We start from the raw sequence: 24,718 nt of genomic DNA, 5'->3' as shown, positions 1-24,718 counted from the left end.
GGAGAATTGTGTGCCAGAACCATCAGCTGTTGAAACGGAAGTGCCGAGCAGATGACACGTTCCATGATCCCTTACAAGTTTATGCCTCACCTGTTAAGGAAAGCATACTATGTCCCGTGACAGTAACCCCTTTCCATTCTTGGTATGCTTCCTTGCATAACGTGGCTGTATAGCGGTGCAGCTAATGAAGCTCGAATTATTCGGCGAAGACCAATTTTGAGATCGAAATAACAGGAGTTTGGGCCCATAGAAATGTATGGGTGCCTGCCCGGACCTTTGGTAGGGTTCAAATTAACTATAAATCTAATTAACGGTAGTTTGCTATAAATAAATAAGCAATGAAACTAGCTTTGACGTACATTACTAATTGCCCTTAATGATGATCCACATACCACCGACTGCAGTTTAGCCGCGTATATCCAAAGGGCAGCCGCATTGACTCCTCAAACTACGATCCCGTGCACTTGTGGAACTGCGGCTGTCAAATGGTGGCTCTCAATTACCAGACGCCAGGTGAGTTACATTTATAAAAGCCTCAATATCCTGGGCTGATATAATGTAAGGATTCATTTTAATTCTGTTCCTTTCTTATCATCCATTGTTCATGGCCAGTCAATCCCGGTGATAGCTTGGGCAGTGTGCCACTCAGACCACTGACAAAGTGCAAAAAGGAATAGCATTGGAATAGAGTCATTGCGTTATCCCAGCCCTGCCCTGCATAGAATGGCTTTAATATGCACACTGCTGTAGTGAATTGCTCTCTGGGCCTACTTCTATCACCTTTACCCTTTGACTGTCATATTTTTTTGACGTCTGTTGACCTTCACATTACTATTATCTATTATTTATTTTATTTATTTGCTGGCAAAAGTAGGCACTTGGAATCATTGTGTAACAGGTACTTCTTCATTTAAATAAATTTTGGAAATAGATTAAGCATAAACAGTAAGAAGGCCCTGAGTAGTGGGGTTCTTTTGTTGTAGAGAGTAATGGTAAACTGGTCCGGTCCGCACAGATCCCCCCCCCCCCGCCTTTCTTTTATTGTGCGCTTTCCAAGGTATTGCTGACTATTGCCTTCATTTGGCTTTTCTGCCAATCTCATTGGTTTTCCCATTTTTGTTAACATTATGAGTGACAGGGTGCTAACATTTTTGTAGTGGCATGGCTAATTAAAGCTGTGTATCCTCTGTAATCAGTGCTTTTGCTGAATTAAGAAATTCATGCATTTAGTTAGTCATCATGTATAGGAAAGCAGTCATTCAAGTCTGGAATTGTGCCTTTCAGACCGACCAATGCAACTTAACCAAGGCCGTTTCTTGCAGAATGGGCGGTGAGTTACCCTCAATTATGCAGTGATATTCCGAAATAGTGTGCACCTTTTTTTAATGCTTATTTCAAGTCCATTGCATTTTTGTAAACCAACAGATGTAACAATTTTCCATTCATTTCATGAACTTAGAGCTATCTTTCCATTTAGGGTGCCTGTTCACACTCGGACAAGTGAACATCAAGCACACAATGTGCAGTAGATATTTTTTCTTGTTATATATTCATGAATGTACATATTATATATTAAACCAATTCATTCTAGTTCTTATCTTGAGTCACAAAGAAGTGCTGTACTGCTTGATTCCTTAGAGTCTTATGGTGTTCTGTGTCAAAGTATTGAGAAAAAAAGACTAGCCTTTCAGTGTTTATAAGCAGTTAAGAGACTATCTTAAACACTCCAAGTGTGTATAGCATGAACAGACGGAGACATAGTAATGAACGAGATGGGACAGAGTGCTGTTCTGTCTCATTCCTTACCGTCTTTTCGTCTGATCACTTCGTACCTGCTTCGAATGTTGCATCAACTACTCCAAAGAAACATGTTATCTTAAGCAGTATCATTTGAAAGTTCAAGAAAGGGACTTCTCAGGAAAACCTGCCGTGGTGGCATAGTGGCTATGGCGTCGCACTGCTAAACACGAGGGTGCGGGTTCAAACCCTGGCCGCGACGGCCACATTTCGATGGGGGTGAAATGCAAAAGCGCCTGTGAGCTGTGCATATGGTGCAAGTGTGGTAGTCATTGGGTGCAATTGGGTGCAACCCCAGGTAGTCAAAATTAATCCGGAGTCCCCCACTACAGCATACCTCATAATCACATTGTGGTTTTGGGACATGAAACCCCAGAATTTAAATAACTTAACTTCTGAGAAAAATAATTTTTGAAGTTATATATCCAGTTTGTTTAGTAGACAAAAGAAAAAAACAGGGATGGAATAGGGAGGAAGTGAAAGCAACAAACCACTGATCTGCTGAAAGTACGAATTCTTTGCCAACACATACTATGATATGGTCTCTCAAGTTATGCTTTTAAAGTAAAATCGTTTTGTACTGTAAAAGTTGAGTAAATTGAAGGACACATTTTTGGTGCTTTATAGGCACAGTGTAAAATTGGGCCTGCCGCAGTGGTTCAGTGGCTGCGATGCTCTGCTGCTACGGGCAACGGGCAAGGTTGTGGGTTCAATTCCTGGCCACTGCGGCCACATTAAGGTGGCCGCAGGATGTAAAAATTATTGCGCACCACACCATGGGTGCACTTTAAAGGGCTTTAGGTGGCCAGAATAATCCAATGCCCTCCTCTGCTGCAGCTCTAATGGTCTCTGCATTGTTTTGTGATGTTAAGCCTCATGAATCAGTGAATTGGACAATCAGGAATTGGACATTGAACAAGGAAAGGAAAATAAGATTCTTCTGAAGCTTTAAGGTTGGAAGTTAATGTTAACGTTTTGTGCTCTGTAATAAACATCCCCACCTAATAATAACGCTCTTAGAGCTAACTGAAACCAGAGTAACTGTAACTGAAACTAAATGTAGCTGAAAGAGCCATTACTGGGGATATGTTAGCCATCTATAAAAAGAAGGGTATCTTTGCAAAGAGAGAGACAGAGAGAGGCCTGATCTTTTTCTGTTACAAAACCTGAACAATTTACCAGTGTTCATTCATCCATTCTTCCTTTTTTCTTTCAAAGGTGTGGATATGTACTTCGACCTGATTTCATGCATGATGATGGTTTTGACCCGTATGACAGGACTACACTGAAGTCTGTTCACCCAGTCACGCTGTCAATCAGGGTAACTTTGTTTCCTAGCAGCTATTTTGTCGAGCTTGTTCACTGCATATCTGCAGGCACTGCGTATGTCCTCCATGTTCAACCAGGATCTTTCAGATATTACAGATTTTCTTTAGTAGTTAGCGGAACCATATTTGCTAAGTGAAAAACAAAGCCTGACTCTTAGTGATCAACTGTGAAATGTCATGAAACCATCACAGCAGCAGCTGCAGTGTCTGCAAGACACCCTAAAGTAACGTTCACGTGACACTGAAATAAGAGCACACTGAATTTGTTCTTTTAGCATGTCTGAAAGTAGAACACTAAAAAAATTGAAGAAGCACTTCAGTATGAACAAAGCATGAAAGTAGCAAAGGGGAAAGAGTACCTACAGATACCTTAATTTTACTGTAGCCAAATTTAATCATAGTTAAGAACTTTGTTCAAGTGGCATTAAATTGCCACAATTTGAGTTCATGTGACAAAAGTAAAGAGTTCTGTGTTGGTGTAATTCTTTTTTTAATGCATATGAACAATGTATTCTACAAGCACTCACCTGTTAGGCCTAAACTTGAAGTCCTAAAAGAAAATTGAGGGCAGGGCAGTAAGCACTCAAAAGTACGGTACGCTGGTAGGTGTACCTTCAAATGATAGGTTAAAAAGTGAACAATATTTGGTAATGGCCTAGCTGAAATTAAGGACGGGATGGACTTGGAAAATATAGTACATGATGTGCACAATGTGTAAAACTGGTGGATTGTTTGAGTCACAGAATGGGCACCATGAAAGGTGACATCTGTAAAATAGAAAGTAAAGTGATGATGCAAAATTAATCTATAGTAGATGCATATTGTCAATAACTAGATAATAACAGGAAGGGTGAAATGGTTAAAAAATATATTGTGTACAAAGTCAACAATGGCATTTCGTAACAGAAGAAATGCAGTATTGAGGTCTGCATGAAGAGAAATATTTCAGGCAAACTTCTGAAATGACACAATGGTCAATACAGTAACATACTGAAGAGAACAAAGGCTGAGTTTGGGGAGACAATACAAAACAGTCACTGAATTTCACAACCATCAAAAGAGAAACTACTTCATATGTATCACTGGTAATACTGTAGTAAAGATATGGCATAAAAAACACTAAGGAACTCACAGCAAAAGAATAACATTATGTTCATGATTGCAAGGCAAGCATATCGATCTCAACAAATGATGCGCAGAGTTGGGTTGTTTCATTTTCTTATTGCCTAAGGAAAAAAAAGTGTATTTGAACTCATCTATATATGGAATGGGTAAGAAAAGTAAGTGTGGGAGTGTTTTTTGCACATGAACCTTGATATGAATTTCATGATACAGTATAACAAGAAGTTTCTGTCTTTAATTGCTTATGTAGTGACTGGTACATGACATTTAGATGTGCTAACTTCGCCTGATTCTTGAGAATAAGTATTTAAGCCTTCTTCAGTAATTCTATAGGGGAGTGTGTTAGCTCTGTGGTGAGTGTTGTAATTGCAGAATATGCATAATTGGAGGACTTTGTTCTTTGTCTTGCAGTGGATCTAGTAAGGCTGATGATCATGTGCTCTTTATTCAGCTCTACCTGTCAGTCATGAATTTCATGTTTACATAGAGAATCAGAATCTATTGTTAGAAGTTGGGTCACATTACAAGTATTAAGTATGCAGAAGGACGTCCCATAGTCAAACTGTATCGGGACCTCCTGTACAAGAACAGTTATGATAGTTAACATCTCAAAGCAACAGTAGCATATAAATAAGGCAGTATACAAGCAACAGGAAATGAACGTTAACAGAGTAAAGTACAGAATCGATTACAAATAATAACAAGGTTTAGCATATCTCATGTTAGCAAGAAGAATTGTATGAGAAGGAAATACCAGTAGTTTATTTGCAAGAACAAGTTTATTTACATGAAGAGTATATAACATATGCTAGATGTAATGGCTAGGCAAAAATGGCATCATGTCATGTTGGTACAAGTTGATTACGAAGATGAGCTCAGTCCAATAAGGACAGTGACGGTAGGAGAAACACAAATATGGTATGTTCTTCGAATTAATATTGTAAAAACAATCTAATATGCATACCATGTATAATATATAAGAGCACAGCATGTCAGTTGTTCAATTCAATTTATTTCTGCACTTCATACATCAGAAATGCAGGGAACAGGGACAAAAACCTTTGTCAATTGACAAGCTTGACGGGATCCCTGCACCCTTACTTGCTAATAATTGGTAGTTACATTTGTTACATTTAGTGCGGTACTAGTCAGTGCAGTCTGTTTAATGAAACATTAAGTTTATGCATGCTATAATTTATTTTTCTGTGTTGAATGTGTCCCAGGTCATTGCAGCACGTCACCTCATGAAATCAGGACGAGGCATTGTCAGCCCATTTGTGGAAGTGGAGATTGTTGGAGCAGATTATGACAGCTGTAAATACAAAACTGGAACAATGCGTAAGATACGGAATGCTTTATTATTTTTAGAGTGATGTCATGACACTACTACTCATAGAAGTTCACTAAGGAACAGTTTGTGAGATTGGTGATTTGGCCTTGTATCGCCTGACTTTTACCAGAATTTTCTTACCCTAAAGCCAAGCAGAAAGTACAAAAATAGTCAAGTCCTCTCACACAATAGTTTGCATTTCATATGTTTCATTAAAAAGTTGTTTAAGAGCATATTTTGATGAACAGTATGTATAGAAACTGTACTGGAAGATAATGTTGCTATATGCCTTATGTTGATTTTCTTTTACCTGTCACAACATACTGCAGTGTCATCCTGTTTCTGCGTCAGTTGCACAGAAAAGGCCATCCATGTTAACCTTGACACTTGTTGCAAATTCATGGAGTACCATGACCCCTGTTCCCGCCCCATTCTCTCTCTTATTTTATTTTATTCTTGTTTGAAAGATTTGCCACAGGGCATGCTGAGGAAAAACACACCTACACTATACTGTGTTTTACAGTAGTTTGACCTTCAAAACTGTTATTAAAATTGTGCTCATAACTGTGCTTGAGGCTCTCTGCTACTGAGCAGATGACACACTGACACAAATGGACATATAATACAAGGATGTGTTATGTTCTCATGGTGAATGCTTCTAATTGCTTCCTCTTCACTGCCACATTATTGTGAAAAATGTGATGTTCTGAAAACAGTGTCTGATGCATGAATGATGATTGGCTGGAGTTCATTGAATTTGATCGATGTGCCTTCTGTTTTATAAAACTGTGTGTTCAGTTGTTACGTTCAAAGTACTTTGTTTTTATTGGTATAGTGGGTCTTAGGTTGCTTTGCTTTTCTGGTACTGCTAAATAAACTGTTCCTTCTCTCTTTGTTCTTTTTAATTTTTTTTTTCAGCGGATAACGGTTTAAATCCTGTATGGAATGAGGTGTTCATGTTTGACATCTGCAATGCCAGCGTGGCACTTCTACGCTTTGTAGTACAAGACGAGGACATGTTTGGTGACCCCAATTTTCTTGGTCAGGTCACTTACCCTGTATGCTGCCTAAGAACAGGTAAGTGGGTTTACTAAAGTCCCCTATTTCAATCAGAGTATTGTGTGCTGTTTTATTTCTTGAGCTTTGTTATTGGCTAGTCACTGTCGCATCAGCATACAATGGTTGTCTTTATACAGCATAAATTTGCATAATTAGGTCTGTGTTCAGCTTTGTATCACAGTATACATAGTATCTAGCCAGAATTCTCAACATTTGTTGAGCTCGAGTGGCTAGACATGCACGGCACATGCTGTTTTACACTGTGTGTTGTGCAGCTTAATTTGTTTTGGTGAAAAGTTCTTTCTGCTCTTCAAAGTTTCTTCAAGCAAGTTATCCACTCTGTGTGTTTCACCACGAAATGCACGGCTAAATTGTCCTAATTATCTGTGTTAAATCATTTGCTTCTGGGTACTGTATGGAACACATCCTGTAAGTAGCCATGCACCTTGCTAAACATACAGCAGTAAATGGTAATGCAGACCACATGAAAACTGTGGTGTTAAATTCCTTCACTGCCATTGACTACACTGGCATTTAGCTTCTTAACTTACCCCCACCTATATGGCGCAGTAGGCCCTGGCCTGGCCTCCTTTGCATTGAGCTAGGGTAAGAGTAATAGGGAAGTCAGTGTGCGTGGAGGTATGAGTGAAATGTGAAGAGCAGAGCTAAGTAGCATTGTAATATGTGAGCACGCAGTGGGCTGCAAGCCATTCAAGTTTACTGACACACATTTCACCATGTTGCGTAATAAAAAGGAAATGACAGTAGGTAAATTAAGTACAGTATACTAACTGTAGTGCAAACTCTGATAACTAAAATTTGAGTTAATTGAGACAAATATCAAGGTTTCAGTGTGTCTGCTGTATTTTCGATGTACCTTAAAGCAACTTAATTTAAAAAAAAAGGCAGCAAAGAATTTTGGGTAATTTAAACTTCTTAGCTTCTCATGCACTGGTGGACGAAGCAAAAAGCAATTGATATGAGAGCACTTTCATGACCTACAAATTGTCTAAACATGCCCACGTTTAATACTCAGGCTGCTGTGTATCTTTATAGGCACAAGTATGAAGTGATGTCACTGTTACAGTTGCTGCAAAAGCAACCCGATTGTGCTTGTATTTGTTTGTGTACCTATTCTGGTTGTACATCCATTTGAACATGACCATGCGTGCATATCTGTATATCTGTCTATAATTCTGCTATATGTAATTATTTAATCTGTTTCGGATAATTCAGACAAAATTCTGGCATGGAAGTTTGAATTGACATGAATGAACTGTAATGTGCTGTCTTAAGCGGTGTCTAATTGACTGACAGGATCGAACATACTTACTGGTTTAATAGTTTCCTGTGCTTATGCATACCTCTGTTTCATTAAATTTTTTTGCTATAGCTTTTTTTTTTCCAGCTACTCATCTACAGTGAACTTTGAGTTATCAGAATGTCACTCTTTTGAGCATGCATTGCTATCGTATTTGAGTTCTGCACTTTTTACACTTGTCAGATCTCTCTCCCTTCTGATGCACTACTTCCAGTAACAAAAGTCAGCCTCATCAAGCCAGTGGCTTTATTGTTATTGATGCTGTAAACGAGTTAGGACTATTTAGTGTAAAAGCACATTAAGTAAGCAGGTGTGCTACATTTTATTGACGATATCTAACGTATAACGAATTTTCCAAAAGGTCTAAACATTGGCTGGCCATCTGTTCTTGGCATTAATAGGTTTAGAAAGTTCATGGTAGAGCACTGCATGAGCTGAAAAAGTCGGCCCGGGCTCGCTAGAGAAACTTAGTCAATACATGCTTTAAAACTGTCATGGCTGCTGCAGTGTGTTTTAAGACATTACAATAAAACTTCATGCAGTGGCAATATAACACTGCAAACAGATTTTTCTCAAAAAACATGTGTACAGCTAGCCTGGAAAGGCTGAAAGAAGCAAAACCTGGGTTAAATATTTCTGGCAATGTATTTTATTGTACACAAGTGTATACACTTTATGTTGTAAACCCCAAGAACTATACACACTAGTGAAATACGTGTCATTTTTGTCAGAAGGCAAAGCATTGACAGTGATAACGAAGTTTAGCGTTGCGCACTAGCTTTTCGCCCACTACTTTAACAATAAGCGACATGGCAGCTGTAGAAGCCAGAATGCTGCCCTTGCTACGGCAGAGCTGATTAGGTGGAGCTCAAGGATCATTCATTTGTTACACTGTGTGGAACGCGATGACCATATCTTGTATGAGAGTGACTTGGCTTCGATGCTATTGCATCTAAACGCAGCTCCCCATTCGCAGGCTATGCATGTGCATCGATACCATGACAGCACACTTGCAGTGGTGCGAGCACCTCTTCGGTATTCTAATTGCTGTCGCAATAAAATGGATCTTGTAAATAGTTCTTAAAATCTTAAAAATGACATAATTAGAATAAAATAATTGTATCGAGAGTAATGAAACAGTGCAATCACAAAAATCGGTAACAGCCAGACGATATCAAGAGTGTTTTGTAGTATAATTTTTCCTTTTGCAAGAACAAAGTGTGTTATTTAGCAACAAAGCAACAAAAATAATTAGAAAACGTTTTACACAAGAAAATCAAACAAAAAAATATTAGAACTCTTCTTTATTTTGTTTATTAAGGTAATTAACAGCCAGTTTTCCCAACATGTTGCTTTAGCTTTACACAGAATACCTTGGATCGAAGCAGAGTGCACACATGTGTTCGGAGGTCCAACCTATAGGCTCACCTGGCCCAGGCCCAAATTGTTCAGGCCCAAGCCTCGCCTGGGCCTGCCAAAAATTGCTTTACCCAGTCCAGGTGCTGGGCCCATGCAGTGCTCTAGTTTATGGCTTCCAAAATTTTTTTGAAGATTGTTATTGTGAAGGGCAAATATAACTTGGATTTAGCAAATGGGGGTCATGACAAAAAAAAATCTGATAGCTTTTAATTGCACTACAAATTCATAATTCGGTGAGTTGTTCCATGCAGTTGTTTGTACATAATATTGTGCTTTTCTGTCACTCGCTTACTGTATTGATGTGGTGATAAAAAAATGGTAATGACCATTTCAAACAATGAAAAATAAAGTTTGAAATAGCTAGTTAGCTCTGCTGTCTGAATCATCTCTTTCTACAGGTTACCGCAGCATTCCATTAAAGAATGAGTACAGTGAAGAGCTTGAGCTGGCATCTTTACTGGTGCATCTGGAGACTCATGCAACAAAGGTGAATACTGTTGTTTCCTCTCCACCTGTAGTGTTGCTGGAAATCTGTGCTTTAGGATTTTTGTTCTCTAATTATCGTGAGAACTCAGAATGTACAACCTTCCTCCTAAGCTGTGTCACATCACTCGATACACGTTTTCATACTTAGCAACACCACAGAATCTATGGAAGTAGTTCAGCCATACTATCACTCTGTGTGTTCCTTGGAGAACTGGTTTTTGATCTGCAGCACATCCTAACAACTGACTTCTTCATTTACTACAGCTATAGCATGTGGAGCTAACATTATAAAATCATATGATATCTGTAACCCTTTTACTTCCAATATGTGATGGACTATGTTTTCGTTACAAATTCAGGCGACACCCCATGGAAGTTCAGGGATGAATAGATTCAGATCTGAAACATCTTCTATGTAATGCTGAATTGCAGCTATAGTACATGTAAACAATGTTATCCCAAATTACACTGAGTATTCCTATTTCTTGCTTTCATGTGTGATGCCTTATATTTTGGTAACAAATGAAGACAGTGAACAAGAAACGTTCCAGCCTCCACAACATTGCCTGCAAAGTGTGAAATAGAGAATGCAATAGCTGGTGACAACTCAAGGGCGTGAGGGACTCTCCCTGTTATGAATATCTCTGCACTGAAACGCTCCACTTCAGAAAGGAGCCTTTTGAGCTTGTACTGCAATTGTATTTGCAATACCATAGTTTGCTAAGTCAACGAAACAAAATTTACTACAAAAAACGTTTTCTTCAATTAGCACAACTCAGAATGAGTTGCTAATTCAAGAAATTTTTATAGCATAACAACTGCCCAATCTACCACCCTTAAAAATTTACAACCCTCAGACAGAAAAAATGTTGGTTTTGGTAGAAAAATACAATCATTAGCATAAAGTTTTTCTAGTGGGGGCAAGTCATGCATTCAGCAAATAGCTTTGAATGCAAATTAAGAAGCTGTGAAAGGTATGCGTCAGTGGTAGGGCAAAGTAGAATTAACACGTCAAAGGCAGCAAACCCATGTATAAAAAGAGTATAGTAAGCTAAGGCAAGTGTGGGGAAGTTACAGAAGTGCTTTGAAATACTTTGAGTACCTTTTATATACTTTTTCAGTGTGTTTAGTTTCGCATTAAGCTTTCCACTGACGAAGCAACTGTACAAACAGGAGGAAGATGAGGCGTATGTGTGCATTCAGCGCCTGAGAGATGAAAGCCGTGAGCTGGGTCGAGCTTTAGAGGAAAGTGAACGCCGAGGAGATGTGCAGCAAGTGCAAGCGCTACGCCAACAGCTTTCCACCACCCAGGAACAGCTGCGCACAAAGCGTGAGGAACGGAGGTAAGAGGGCTGCGTAACTTCATGGCTGAGTTTGCATGTTCATGACTGTTGCGTATCCTTTACTCTGGTCTTTAGTTTTCGCATTGTTATGAAATATTGGAAGTGCAGCTAATTGAACAACTTAAGAGGTACTCATTAACTTAAACTGCCCTTTTTTGCTGAATTTTTAAAAAATTCTGTGCACTTTCGTTTATGTTTAACATTTGGGATCAGTCCTCATCACAATCAATTTCTGCAGAGTTGGTGCCCTGACCTATGCCCCTTAATCAAGGGCAGTCAACCTGGGCCACGAGTGCCACTGGTGACAAAGAACTCGCCACCTACCAAGCTAGTTGTTGGGATCAGTCCACTCCATTTTACTAACATTTTGCTAACAGGTGAGCTGCAAGAGCAGCTGATCAGCAGTCTGGGCAAATGAGCAAAAGGGCATAAATGTGCTTTTCTTGTATTTCCACAAAATTGAGAAGACAAATTTTTGGAAATATGTCTTTACTTAAATTTCGGCTGCTGGATCAGCCTTCGGAAGGGTGTTATGGTTGACCACCTGTGGCTGGATAATCTGGAACTGTGAGGGCAAGCTTGTGAGCCTTATTTAAATTTTATGAAGTGAGTCCTTGAACAATGATCCCTTCCAGTTTTATTACATGAAGTTGTGCCCTATAGTTATTAATCGTTGATAAGTAAATTTCAGTTTATAACTTTTTTCTTGATGCTCGACCTCACATTTAAGGGGAACTGCACCTCCAAATTCCGCTTTTCCTAATACTAAAATGCTAGGATTTGTAACCTTGAGGTCATAAAAATGTCTATACACTAGGGGTTGGCGTAGTTATCGCTGGGTAAGCCAATACTGACACAACAGCCTCCCATGAACCATGAAGGATAGAGTGTGCATATTTATAGTTTTTCTTTAGGGCACAATGGAAACGACTTTATGTACCTTTACTACGTCCTTGTCTTTAGTGCTGTTCTTACAGGAAAATTAATGATGAACTAGCTGATGTTTTTATGTTACTAGACTTTTGACTGTCGAGTTCCTCCTCCGAGCCTGGAGAAATGTCATGGATGAAATGTTTAACAAGTTTGATGCCATTTCCTGTAGTTTTATATTTATTCAGGCTATGATCCCCCCCCCCCTTTTTTTTTGCCACGCCATCTATGGACTAAAAAATAGAACTAGATTTGTGAACGTCCTCAGCTTATCTGTGGTAGGGGAAATGCACTTTGGGACTGAATGGGACTAACCCATTATGTGTTATACTAAACTGCTTATTAACAGTTTGTAATGGCTCTTGGGAAAGGTGGACTGCTGAAACACTTGTCATGCAGCAGCAGTATAACAACTTGCGCTCAGGTTTTTTCATTGTTAGGTGTACAGCTCAGTAATACAGTGTCAGAATGAAGTGACCTCCATCCGAAAATATTGGTTCTAAACGCTTTGGTTTTGTATAAACATATGAAAGCTTGTTTTGATATAGTTGGCCATTTACCGACATATCCCACATAATGCACAGTTAAACGACATGAAGAAGTGTTTTGAAGAATATTATTGCATGGTCATGACAGCATGCTTGCATATATAGGCAAGTCACAGCAATGAAATGAGGAAGCATAAACCATTTAGAAATGAAAACCATGTCTTGATAGTTATGACAACTGCGTGGTGAGTGATTGCCTCATCAAGTAATGTGGTTAAGCTAACAATCAGCCCTTTATTTATAGGGTATCATTGTTTATTATAGATCAACAAGAAGGCATTGTGGCAGTTTAAGAACATGCTACATGGATTCCATTGAACTAAGGATGACAGGTTCATCTTTAGTTAGTATAGCTACAACACTTGTGAGGTAACATTAATCTGACACTGTGAGCATGTTACATGCAAGAAGAGGCAATGTGATGATAGTGATAGCAATGTGAAAAGCAAAAAGATAACAAAACACATGTTAGTATACGGAGAAGTATACAGAGCATTATATTAAAAGTATACAGAGTAGTATTTCTTTTTCTTTGTATCTAAATCAAATCATATGAACTGAAGTCCAAACTGGAGGTACAGTTTGAAGGAAGCAGCACATGAAGCACAATGATAAGCATAATAGATGTACTGTCATGTTTGCCGCATGCTGCTTTTCTCTGTTGTGCCTAATGAACTGGTTCCTGGTAGAATACCTGTACAGTTATCATACAGGCATGCACGTAAGTTTGTACACCACAGGAGCACATGCAGGTGCACGCTGCCTCATGGCATGGCAGTGTGCGTTCACTTCCCCCCTTAATCGCTAACCTTCTGTCACTTTGAGCCATTGTGCATGATGCTCATAAGAATTTGTGATGGCCACTGCCAGGGGCCCGTGACATGTAAAGACTATTTTTCTTAAATTCTATCAATTCCTTATAATTCAACCTGCTGCATGGCCAATGATAGCAGGGACACGGCTTTCAATCACAAAGTGCTAAAGGAATGAAAAAATGAAAAGAACTGTTACAACATACACTTCCTATCTGTGCTGATTATGAAGAAGCAACAGCCTCCATCAGTACAGGGCGGTGCAAGCAACAGCTTCTAAATTTTGAAAATTAGCACCAAGTGGGCACCTTGAGAATCGTAGATGCCTCACCACAGCTTCATCGTTGTCACAGCTGGTGGTGGCCGTCACAAGTTCTAACAAGCAGCACACACATCATTGTGACTGAATGAGTAGGCCTGCAAGTGGCGTAGCCTATGTAACCTGTATAGAAGGATGTGCATACTGCCACCGCTTTGATATTAGGCACCACATCGTCAGATGGCACAAACACACAAGTTGCCATAGATTTCCCATGTTCTCCAATCTTATGTGTATGCCCATGCATCAACAGTACATTAGCTTTCATGGTACTATATTAGCTCATTCGTTCACATCAGACAGCAGATGTCTCGGCTAAACCGCATGAGTTGAGACAGCGTACTTGCAGATGACACTAACTAGATAGAGCATAGAGCATGGCACATTTAAAAATAGTTGTTCAAAAAAGCCTGGCATTATTTATAATTGCCTGATGTTGCAGAACATTGCTGCTGACTATGTAAAGACGGCATGACTAGATTTAGTACAGCCTGAATATCAAGCTAATATACCATGGTGGAAGATTTTGATGGTGAAGTTTGAAAAGTGCCTACATATACTGATTGTAAACTGAGCTTGAAACTTTTCCTGGCCTTTCAATATCAATTGTTTGAATTGTATAATTTCTGTAGAAAGGAGAGTGGTAAATGGCCCTTTTAGTAGACATTTTTGTGACCTGCAAGGCAGTATGTGTGTACATTTTCGTGCTATCACCATCCTCCAACTTGTACTGTTTTATGGTCTTGTTTCCCCTTTTCTCAGTAGGACATGCAAAATATTGTGTTGCTATGTGCTCAGCCAAACACGAATTTGGCAGCTGTTGTATGGAGCTAGTATCAGCATGCAGCTAGGTCTGTCCTTATGTTGCCATGTATTGCTGCACTATGAAGTGAATTTGCAAAGTCCATTGCATGGCTATGCTAACAGTTTGGTGCGACTAAAATATAAAGTGTATGATTTTCTGCACTCTTCGAATTTTCTGCCCTTACAATGGATGTTATGCTTGTCTCCAGAACTGAGTAATGTACAGTATTTTTTTTTATCTTTCATCATTGCTTTTAATCAGAGAGTAGGAATGGGTCATGAATAACATGCTGTAACAATATGCTTGATATGAGACATGCTTACTAACTGTGACTGATTCCAATAGGTTGCATTCTAAGCACTTTTAGCTTCATTAATTAAATTGCTTTTGCTGCAGCGTACTCATTTAATGGACCATGAAATGTTTTGTTTGATGTGCATTGCAGTAAGCACTGTGCTGTGGCTTCCCCTGCACCTTTATTTGGGTATGCAGTAGGGTTGACCTAGCAAAATTTAATGATACTGTAGTCTATGGAACTTATTTGGGCCTATGTAACCTGTAAGTCTGCTGACTGTGCAAGCCCATGTGAACACACCTTGTCAATTTCTGCACATATTCTTCAAAATCCTCAGCAAAGTTTTGTATTTGATAGTACTTCTGCTTTTTTTTTAGTTATGTTGGCAGAGTGGCTGTAGATGGTGCAAGGTTGTGGGCTTCTTGCATGCTCAATTTTCATTAATGCCTTTCTCTCTTTGTTCTCAAGGACCACATTCACTGCACTTAAATGACATCGATGCCAAAGGTTTGTGGCCTGTTGTAATGCTCCTGATCTTTTTTTTTTTTATCTCTCTCTTGCATTTTGTAATGTCTCTTGCTTCTTGTCTTGAACTAACATGCACATTTAGATGGCAAATTAGCAAAGTGAACTCCGGTAACTCAATATTGCAGCACTTTGCTTCTGGGGCATGGGCATTACATCTGTAAAATCATAAAGAGCTACAAGTGAAAATTGCGTGCAGAGTTGCAAATTTTTTATGTTTGGTTTCCTGTCATTATTACATGACTGAGCATGTTGAAAATGTGACTGGTTTGGTTATTGATTGCAGCCACTGTCTATCACTGCAGTCGAAGTGCAATTTTTTTTTTCAATCATTAATGACTAGAGCATAAATGTAGAGTCGTAGTGTTGTAGAAATAGTCTGAAACCATTTGCATGCTGCACTTAGCATCGGGATTGTGAACAATAAGGGCAGTGAGATGCATGGTGTAAGCAAAATTAACAGAAACCTACGGTAAACAGACGTATAGTATGTTTCATGTTTACAAGTCATTTCACAATGCTTCTATAGCAGATATTTTGGTACATGTTGCACATCTTTGAGGGGGCTCGTGATCATTTTCCTACAACACTGCGTAGCTGAGTGACATAGTGCACAACACTGTGCTGTGATTTCCTACTGTACATACATTTTTTTAATGGGTATTACCACTTTTCACTTCTTTTTTTCCTATATTCTCTACTTTTTTTTGTAACTTTGCTCTCTGCAGTACGGTTGAGGTGTCCACTGAAAAGTGGGACTGCTACGATGCCTACCTCGTCTTGTTCTTCCGTTTACAACAGACTACCAATACTTGCATCAGCGCATATGAAATTTGTGTCACACACTACCTAGACCTGTATGAGAAGCTGAACAGTCATAAATTTCTTAGCAAAGCACAGGAATTTGTTAGATAGGATAAGAAAAGTTGCTTGCTGTCTCCTTCCTTCCTCCTGTTTCACATAAAAGTGGACCTTATGTAACAGCAATACATAAGATGGTTTAGCATGGTGCCGAGTGACCAGTATCAACTGGTTAATGGTATTTAACAGGCAAAGATGGAAGGAATTGTAAACTGTTAGCTGGGGCGTTAGTTTATTCTACACCTAATTTTTGGTGAAATAACAGTCGGCAGACAGAGGCACAAAGTTTATTTGTGCCATACTACTTGTAGTGAGTCTAGATATTCAGGTTATCAATTAGTTAATCAAGGATGACATCATCAAATTTTAAAGAAACTTTTACTAGCTGGAGATGCCACAAATGTACACCATTTTTTCCACCAAGGTTTCATGTTTCTTAAATGGCTATATTTTTGCAGGTTTTCTGCAATTCAAATTACTTTCTCTGTGGTCGCAAAACATACCTGTAACTGCATGTGAAGAAAAGGGGGTTAACCGAGGGGCCCGATTTTTATTAATCATAAGAATCCAACAATGACACCTAGGACAACATAGGGGAAATTGCATTTACTTACCAATTAAATTAAAGAAACGATAAATTAATGGAAATGAAAGTCAATGAAGAAACATCTGCATGTTGTATATTATATAATATGTGCTGAATTTTGCACATAAAATCATAAGCATGTGTTTTTTTTTAACTTGAGTTTTGTTTGGGCATATCTGTATCTGGGTTAAGCAAAAGCTTGTATAATTTTTTGTACAATATATATATATATATATATATATATATATATATATATATATATATATATATATATATATATATATATATATATATATATATATATATTGTACAAAAAATTATACAAGCTTTATACAAAACGTTAAGTAAAAGAAGTCTTCCAAAAAGTTTGTCGTCTCTTTCCTGCGTATATATATATATATATATATATATATATATATATATATATATATATATGTTGTAAAAGAAATCATACGGAAATATGCGGTGAGGTGTTAATTCTGATGTGTGTAATAAATAAAGAAGAAAGAAAAATGTTACTTTAGTTTAGTTTCAGGTCCCTTCCTCCTCCTGTATGTAACTATCATTACTTTTCATGAATACACAAAATATATTGCAGATGTCATCATTAATTTTTTTTCCTTAAGGACCCCTAGTAGCATTACACAAATGTGTGGGAGGGGTGGGGGAGGGGGGGTGCAGTCATCTGTAGTAAGCAATGGTTGAAGAAATAGGGCCAGAAAAAAAAAACATGAATATACATGAGCTGATAATTGAACTACATGTGCCTTTGAGAGAGCATGAGCATAAAATTTCTTTGTGGAAATGCATTATTAGACATGTAAAAATGTGCATTCTGAAAGCAAAAATAAAATTAAATATATGAAATGAGAAATATGCATTTCAATGTTCATGTAACTCTCAGATCACATGGAGCAACTGATCTATTTTCTTCTAGAATAAAAACTCGCTAGTGCTCTAAGAGTGCAGCTTTTCCTTCTCTCTTGAAGTGAATTAGTGGTGGATGGAAGAGAAATGAGCTGTTTCAGATCATATATACCCTAAGCAGCGATCTTGCAGATGTTCTTTTAACACCTCACGTTTGCTTGTTTACTTTTTTTACTTACAAATAATGGTGTCATTGCTTTTGTTTGTTTTCAGCATCTCGGAACAGATTTTGCTGATCATGTTACTTTGAATAAATCAAGGCATAGTTAATCACCAAGTGTATTATTTTCTTCTGAGCTTTTTGGAATGAAAATAATCATAATGGCAATGTTTTCTAAAAGCGTTATTTACTTTCATCACACTACACTCTTGGAAGCACATTCAGAAAGCCCAAAAATTTTCTGTTCTCAAATACAGGAAACACTGCCCCACTGTATGGCTTCAATGATTTGTAGGTGGAGCTTGTATTATCTTTTTCTGCCTTACATGACCACTTGCTTATTTGAAGATATTGTCTTTTTTAGAATTCTGAACTGTTTCCCTGGAAGATGCTGTTTCAAATAGAAAAGCAACTGCCACTAAATTATTTGTTATCCAATGCACCGTTGTTAAGTAATTTGTTAGTGTAGCACACAGACTGATCTGGCAAAATTTAGCCTGACAGTGCATGAACCATTTGGTCCGTGTGGTCGCAGCAGAGTTCCTTGCATTCATGGACAACTATCAATGCCATGCACCTAACTTTCAACACTGCTGAAAAAGATGCATGAGCTTTGCACTGTGCTTGATAAGAGACTTTTTTGTGTGTGTTCAAACGTAAGAACCACACTTATGTCTGCAGATCCTTTGTACAAGATCATTCTTTAGCAAAACGAAAGTAAGGGCAAGTGGGGTCCTATGCTTCAGACATGCTTTTGCATAACCCTTTTGCTTATCACCTGCAAAATTTAGGGGCCAATTTTATCTAGGAAGGCTCGTGTCTAAGAGTCTTGTTTATAACATACGAAATCAGTCTATGGAGACAAACCCACCGTGGTTGCTTAGTTGCTTTGGCATTGCGCTGCTAAGCACTAAGTAGCAATATCAAATCCAAGCTGCTGATCTCATGATCAGGTCATGATTTTGGCATGCAAAACCCGAGAATTAACTTTTTTTTCTATGAAGGCAGCTCACAAAGCAGATTTTTTTTCTTGTGCCAATTTTTTATTAACTGAATAACCATACAGGTTTGGTTAAGGCGACCGACAGATGATATTCAAGGCCTTCTCTCGCCTCCTTGTTTTTTCATTTTTGTGACACAATGTAAAAGTTATTTAAAGTATCTAGACCTGCAGCAGTTAATTTGAATAACATTTGAAAATTGTTATAGTAGGCTATTTTATCTGCAAGCACTTTCATCTAATTCTGTATAGACACTGGCAGTAATGACAGACGATAGCAATGAGTGTAGCACTGCAGAATAACTCCACTTGAATGATGATCAGCATTGGTTAAGCAAGAGTGCAAGGTGGAGAAGTAAACATAGAAACAGATGTTTGGTTCTCAATAATAACTTTGTTAATGAGTAGCCAAGTCATATCCCACTCTCAGACACGTAAATTCCTTTTTGTTTCTTGGAGTGAATTGCACTCATATTCAACTTTTTGCTGGGGTCCTCTTGTATTATATGTAGAAAGAAAAAAAGTATTTTTGCCTAAACTTGAATTTCATATTTCACTGCACATATACATGTGAGCTCGCAGATGGAGTTATTTTCAAACCTTCGAAAGGAACTCGGTTTTGATACAATATCCATACGGTTCTACGACACAGCTAGTTTTCTGTAAAATTTGTAAAAAATGTCATGTTACCCTCTCTCTCTCTCTCTTTTACCATACATTCTGATGCTACGACCTAGCAAAAATCTCCATTGCTGCACTCTGCTGAAATTATAATGCTGTCCGCAAGAGTTTAGGGAGTGGAGATGAGCAGTAACAGTGCTGTCATGTCTTGCCCCTGCAGGTTGCAGTTGGAAAGATCTCAGCCAACGTAATCTACCAAGCCGACACCTGCAGCGCATTTATGGAATTGAGACCTCTGCCATCCAGAGCTTGCTGATAATATTCTGTATATTTACTTTGTTAAGCTTGACTCTTGATGTGATATTTTACACATCAATGCCTTCGAGAAGTTAACTGTGTAGGGGTCAATTATGTGTGCTACTCTTGCCAGCCATTCAGCACAGATATTTTGGAGCATTTCATTTTTTGAGAGCTATATGTGTATATATATATATAATATACAAACACTATTTTCGAAGTTGAAATGCATGAACGAAGTGTTAGTTTACTTGACGAGAGGTCACCACACAAATATTCAACTTTTGCCTTTCTTTTTTTAAGTTATGACTGTTTTTATTGGTACCAAATATTCTTCAGACTATTGCATTTTATACAAGATTTCTGTAACTGGGAAGCTACCGGTGAGTGTGCCATGCTTCCTTGTTGCATATTTTGTATGGGTGGATGTACCTACACCCACTGCACATGCAGAAAGGTATGTGCAGATTGGTTTCTGACGAGTTTTAAAAGTACTGACTGGTGCTTGTCCAGCAGTAGAAAAAGTTGCACATATTCTTTTGTCTGCTGTTTCACCTAGCAGCAGTCATCCTATTGTGACAGCTATGCTATATGTGAAGTGCAGAACATGTGAGCCTTTAGTACCTGTATTGCATGTGCAGATAGTAACTTGCATAGCTTTGCAGTATATGGCTGATTTAGGGCAATCTAGTTTTTTTGTGTATGGTGAGCTCCTTGAGTGAGATCGTGCTTGGAAACGGTCATCCTTTCAATGTCAATCATGTGAACTGTGACATCTACTGACCAAAAGGATTTGGAACCTGACAACATTAGTCCTTCCATGGTTTGGGAACAAGTGGAGCATTTTCTTACCACTGAATTACAAGTGCTGTATGTAACTTTACTCACGTGGGTAGTCTTTCAGCATTTGTCTGTGGCCACTTCAAGGAGGGCAATTTCTTAGGGAAATGCTTGGGCGTGTGGCTTGAGGCTTCCATGTAAACATACTTCTGGTACTTGTATGTACTTTTTGCAATGACAGTTCTTGGTGCTTTTTCTTAACTGTAGAAGTTTGGGAAACATTTGTGTTTTCTTGACATATTATGCGTGTGAGCATATTTCTATGGATAATATGAATAGCACTTTTCATTTCTCTACATTTTGAAATTCTATGTGGAAAATATTGGTGTCGTTAATTAATGTCCCGGAATTCAGTATACAGGACCAAGTACCTACATAGCATTCTGAATATTATCCTCCCACTTTCTTCATCTTAAAGGATTACTGACATCATAACATAAGCTACTTGTAATTTCTTTGCTTTAAATGAGGCTGAAATCCTTTAAAAGCCTAGGAAACAATAGCAACAGACACGATAAATGCTGACATAAATGTGATTAGCATGAAAGCAATATAGTGACACACCGTGTTGTCACCACAGGCATACAAAGTGGTAATCTCGCTGCCAACACTTGGGTGTCCGGGTGAAAGGTTAGATACATACCGCAAAGTGGGTAAAGTTCCCAAAGATTGGCAATTGCTTTAATACTGGAGTCAGAGCATCCTAAATAATTTACTGTTGTATCTATGAACCAGTTTTACTTATGGCTTATTTTTGCTTACTTTTGTGTGATACACATCAGCAAATTTCTCTCTGCCATGACTGTCATGATAATGTTTATGAAACCAAGTCCGGAAACCTTCATACTTGCTTCATTGTCATCCTTTGATGTGGATGAAGTATGTCATAGAGCTTCTGCAATGTCTAAAATGTGTGTCAGTACTCCTTTAAGGGCAGAAGTTGGGTGGGGGGCAGAGAAAACAACAAAGGTAAAGGGCATTGTCTACCGACATTGACAAGCGTTGAAGAAAAAAATTATTGAGAAGTGTATTTAATAAGGCTCGCCATTTTTGAAAAATGCACAATATTTAGCACTGTGCTGCTATGACTTTGTCGGTCAGTGTTGATTGTTCTTAATGTTGCATGGTGCTGTAGTTCACTATCATGTTGCTATGTTTGGTCTGGCACGTATGTTGCAATATAAAATATTTATCATGTAGGAATGTCAGATAAGCACTAATTGAAGTTCTTTAGTGGCTGCACTATTTTCTTTTTTCACATTCTTGTACATTTTCTCTTCTCATAAATCTAGTTTCCATTACTAATTGAAAGCTTTAGTTAGTTGCCCTTCCTTGCCGATTCCTGAGGCCCTTCAGTGTTCAGCAGTTGGCAGCAGTTGTAGCAAAGAAGATACATTAGATGTATGAACCAAACTTTTTTTTATTAAACAGTGCAGGCTTGAAATTTAACCAAGTGGGTTTATTCTTTGTATTGGTCCAAGTTTCTAGAACTATACTTGAACCCCATTCTAGTTCATGCTAAATTTGTCCCCATATCCCCTTAATACTTACAAAATGTTTTTCTTTAGCATGTGCTGAAACTTGAGGCTGACCGCTTATTAGGGTATTGTGTTGATGACGTCTTGATCTTCGTGTTTGTTGGGTAGTCCTGGGCTGCCTTGTCTAGAGGTCACACAAACCATAAAAATAGTTGAAGAAATGAGCTAATATGGTCACATTCATGTCTTGTGCTACCGGTGTATGTGAATGCTTTTGTTATGTATTGCTAATTAACACTGGATCAGCACACATCCAAGAAGGTTTATGTAATGTTTACGCCTCATGAAATTTGGAAACCTGTGAAAAAAAAAATACTTGGTTATTGTATAAATATTTATGGTAAGTGTACTATGTGAGATGATATACTGGCATTAAATCTTGTGACAGCAGGGGCATTTGCCATGCTCATTCAAACAGCTGGTTTGATTAAAGAAATGTCTGTGTGATGTGCAATCTAATTTCATTAGTGGAATACCTAATCTTGTTTGTACAGTATTGCATTTTGTCAGACAAGATTGTGTGACATTTGTGTGGAGCAGCTAACCGTCTCACACTGTTACTTTCATTAACTGGCTGTTGAAGCTTTGTGCCATTACTGCTTTCCTATTGTTGCTTCCTTTGTCTTTTACAGATGTTTGTTGTGTAGATGATTTGTTGCAAGAGCACAGAAGGCTATAAACCATTGGGCAAATTTAACAGTTTTGAAGAATAAATATCAGCTATGGCATGCATATAGTTTTCTAGGGTTGCATGAATGTTTATATTTTGCACATAATCAAACACTGCTGAGTATGGCGGTAATGCTTTGAGTGGCACTATAAGTATCAGGGGTAAAGAAAAAAATTTCAACACTGGATATTCTTTTACACAATATTTAAGCATGTGGAACAATGCATGTAACATGAAAATGTTTGAACAGAATAGCTCCAGCCATGCTTTATTTTAATAATGGTGAGGTAAATCGCAGGATGATTGTGCAAGTTTGACCAAGGCATGGTCTAGATAATGCCATGAACCCTCCCATAGTGTTGTGTAATAAATACTAAGAGTATTTTCTAATTTCCTGCAGAAATGATTGGGTAGCATTTCACAAATGATGCAGTTCATTGTGGCTAGAGTGGTCCCAACAAGACAGAGGTTCACAGGAAGATGGAGACTAAGTCATCAGCATTGGTCGAACAAAGGCATCTCGCACTGTAGCCAACATTTTGACAAAGGGACAACTCCCCATGTCAAAATGTTGGCTCTACTCTATCAAGTCCCTTGTATACCTGCCAACCTGTGAACTCCAAAATTTGTAAAAAAATATCATAGACATGCTTAACAAATGGGAGGGGGGGGGCAGCATGCATTTTTTGAAGCATTTAACCTAAGAACATGTTTTGTGGGACACATACTCACTGTATTAACACTGTCTTCCCCCTAGATGCACAACACACAAGCAGCAGCAAACTTTGAACAGCAGAGTGTGACAGGCAACACATTGTTTTTACATTGCAGTGACTTTTTTGGTGACTCTACTGTTGCCAATTCCACCTGCTTCGGGAACTTGTCAGAATAAACTTGCTGAAAGCAAGTACCCCTCTAATGTCCTTCCACCAACTTCCAAGAGTATGGTTGATAACCAACTAACAAAACTCTTTTGCAAATGTAGTCTGTTTTTTGTAAACCTGATGTAACATTAGTAAAATTGAACAAGCCCAAATTTGTAAGCTTGATAGAAAATTCGGAAGAGTAAGCAGGCATGCCCTTGTTCGACCACTGTTGTCACTAGCCCAGTTAAAGAACATGAAGCTTTTTAGAACATCTAGTTTCTGTGGTATTGGAGCACTCTATTGTTGGCAGATTCAACACCTCTAGCAGGCTTTTTGATCATTCTGCATTTTGTTGCAGCAGGCTACACAGTCTTGAAGCACACATTATGTATGCTAAATATGCCTGTTTAAATACAGGCCTATAGAATACATGCCTATTACATTGTTGTGATTCACGCAACCCTAACTGTCTCTGATGCTTGTGTCGCTACTTCTGTTTCATTGCATTTAAATTTTCAATTTTTGCCCATCTTGTGACCCATTAATACCACTTAATTTTTAATTTATGTCATCCTAGATATTTATTTGCACTTGTTACTACATAGCAAACCATTTATAGTATGTGTTGTAGTGAAATAAAATGATCAGTACTGTGTCAAGTCCTTGTCTTCTTTCAACTTAGCATGTGATTTGCAGACAAGATATGGTTGGGTTCTTGTTTGTGAAGCTATTTGCAACTTGAAGGTAATGTGCTAATGCAGCAACAAATTGAGGAATTGCTACGGCCAGTTATTGTGGTGGCTCAGTGGTTATGGCTGTCGACTGTTGAGCAACGAGGTTGCAGGTTCAATTCCTGGCCACAACGGCCACATCCAAATGGGGACAAAATGCAAGAGGGTTTGTGTACTTAGAT

At 38.3% G+C, this 24,718-nt stretch overlaps 1 protein-coding gene across 2 annotated transcripts in view; it reads left to right on the top strand.

Annotated features, from left to right (window-relative positions):
- The window catches only part of sl (small wing phospholipase C gamma 1), an 83,852-nt gene extending 59,388 nt beyond the window's left edge, over window positions 1-24,464 (top strand). Inside the window, exons 25-33 of one of the 2 annotated variants that reach the window (XM_065425232.1) lie at window positions 392-513; window positions 1,285-1,330; window positions 3,016-3,118; window positions 5,471-5,585; window positions 6,496-6,654; window positions 9,775-9,863; window positions 11,036-11,205; window positions 15,383-15,421; window positions 19,815-24,464. In XM_065425232.1, the coding sequence (XP_065281304.1) occupies window positions 392-513; window positions 1,285-1,330; window positions 3,016-3,118; window positions 5,471-5,585; window positions 6,496-6,654; window positions 9,775-9,863; window positions 11,036-11,205; window positions 15,383-15,407 (829 nt within the window). In that variant the 3' untranslated portion in view covers window positions 15,408-15,421; window positions 19,815-24,464. The remainder of the gene's footprint in view (window positions 1-391; window positions 514-1,284; window positions 1,331-3,015; window positions 3,119-5,470; window positions 5,586-6,495; window positions 6,655-9,774; window positions 9,864-11,035; window positions 11,206-15,382; window positions 15,422-19,814) is intronic. The other variant, XM_065425231.1, reaches the window with a different exon arrangement.
- The last annotated feature ends 254 nt before the right edge of the window (window positions 24,465-24,718 follow it).

The sequence above is a fragment of the Dermacentor albipictus genome, chromosome 1 (assembly GCF_038994185.2).
Source record: "Dermacentor albipictus isolate Rhodes 1998 colony chromosome 1, USDA_Dalb.pri_finalv2, whole genome shotgun sequence".
NCBI classification, from domain to species: Eukaryota; Metazoa; Arthropoda; class Arachnida; order Ixodida; family Ixodidae; genus Dermacentor; species Dermacentor albipictus.
The sequence above is the reverse complement of the archived record's forward strand: the minus strand, read 5'-3'. Positions and strand labels throughout refer to the sequence as shown.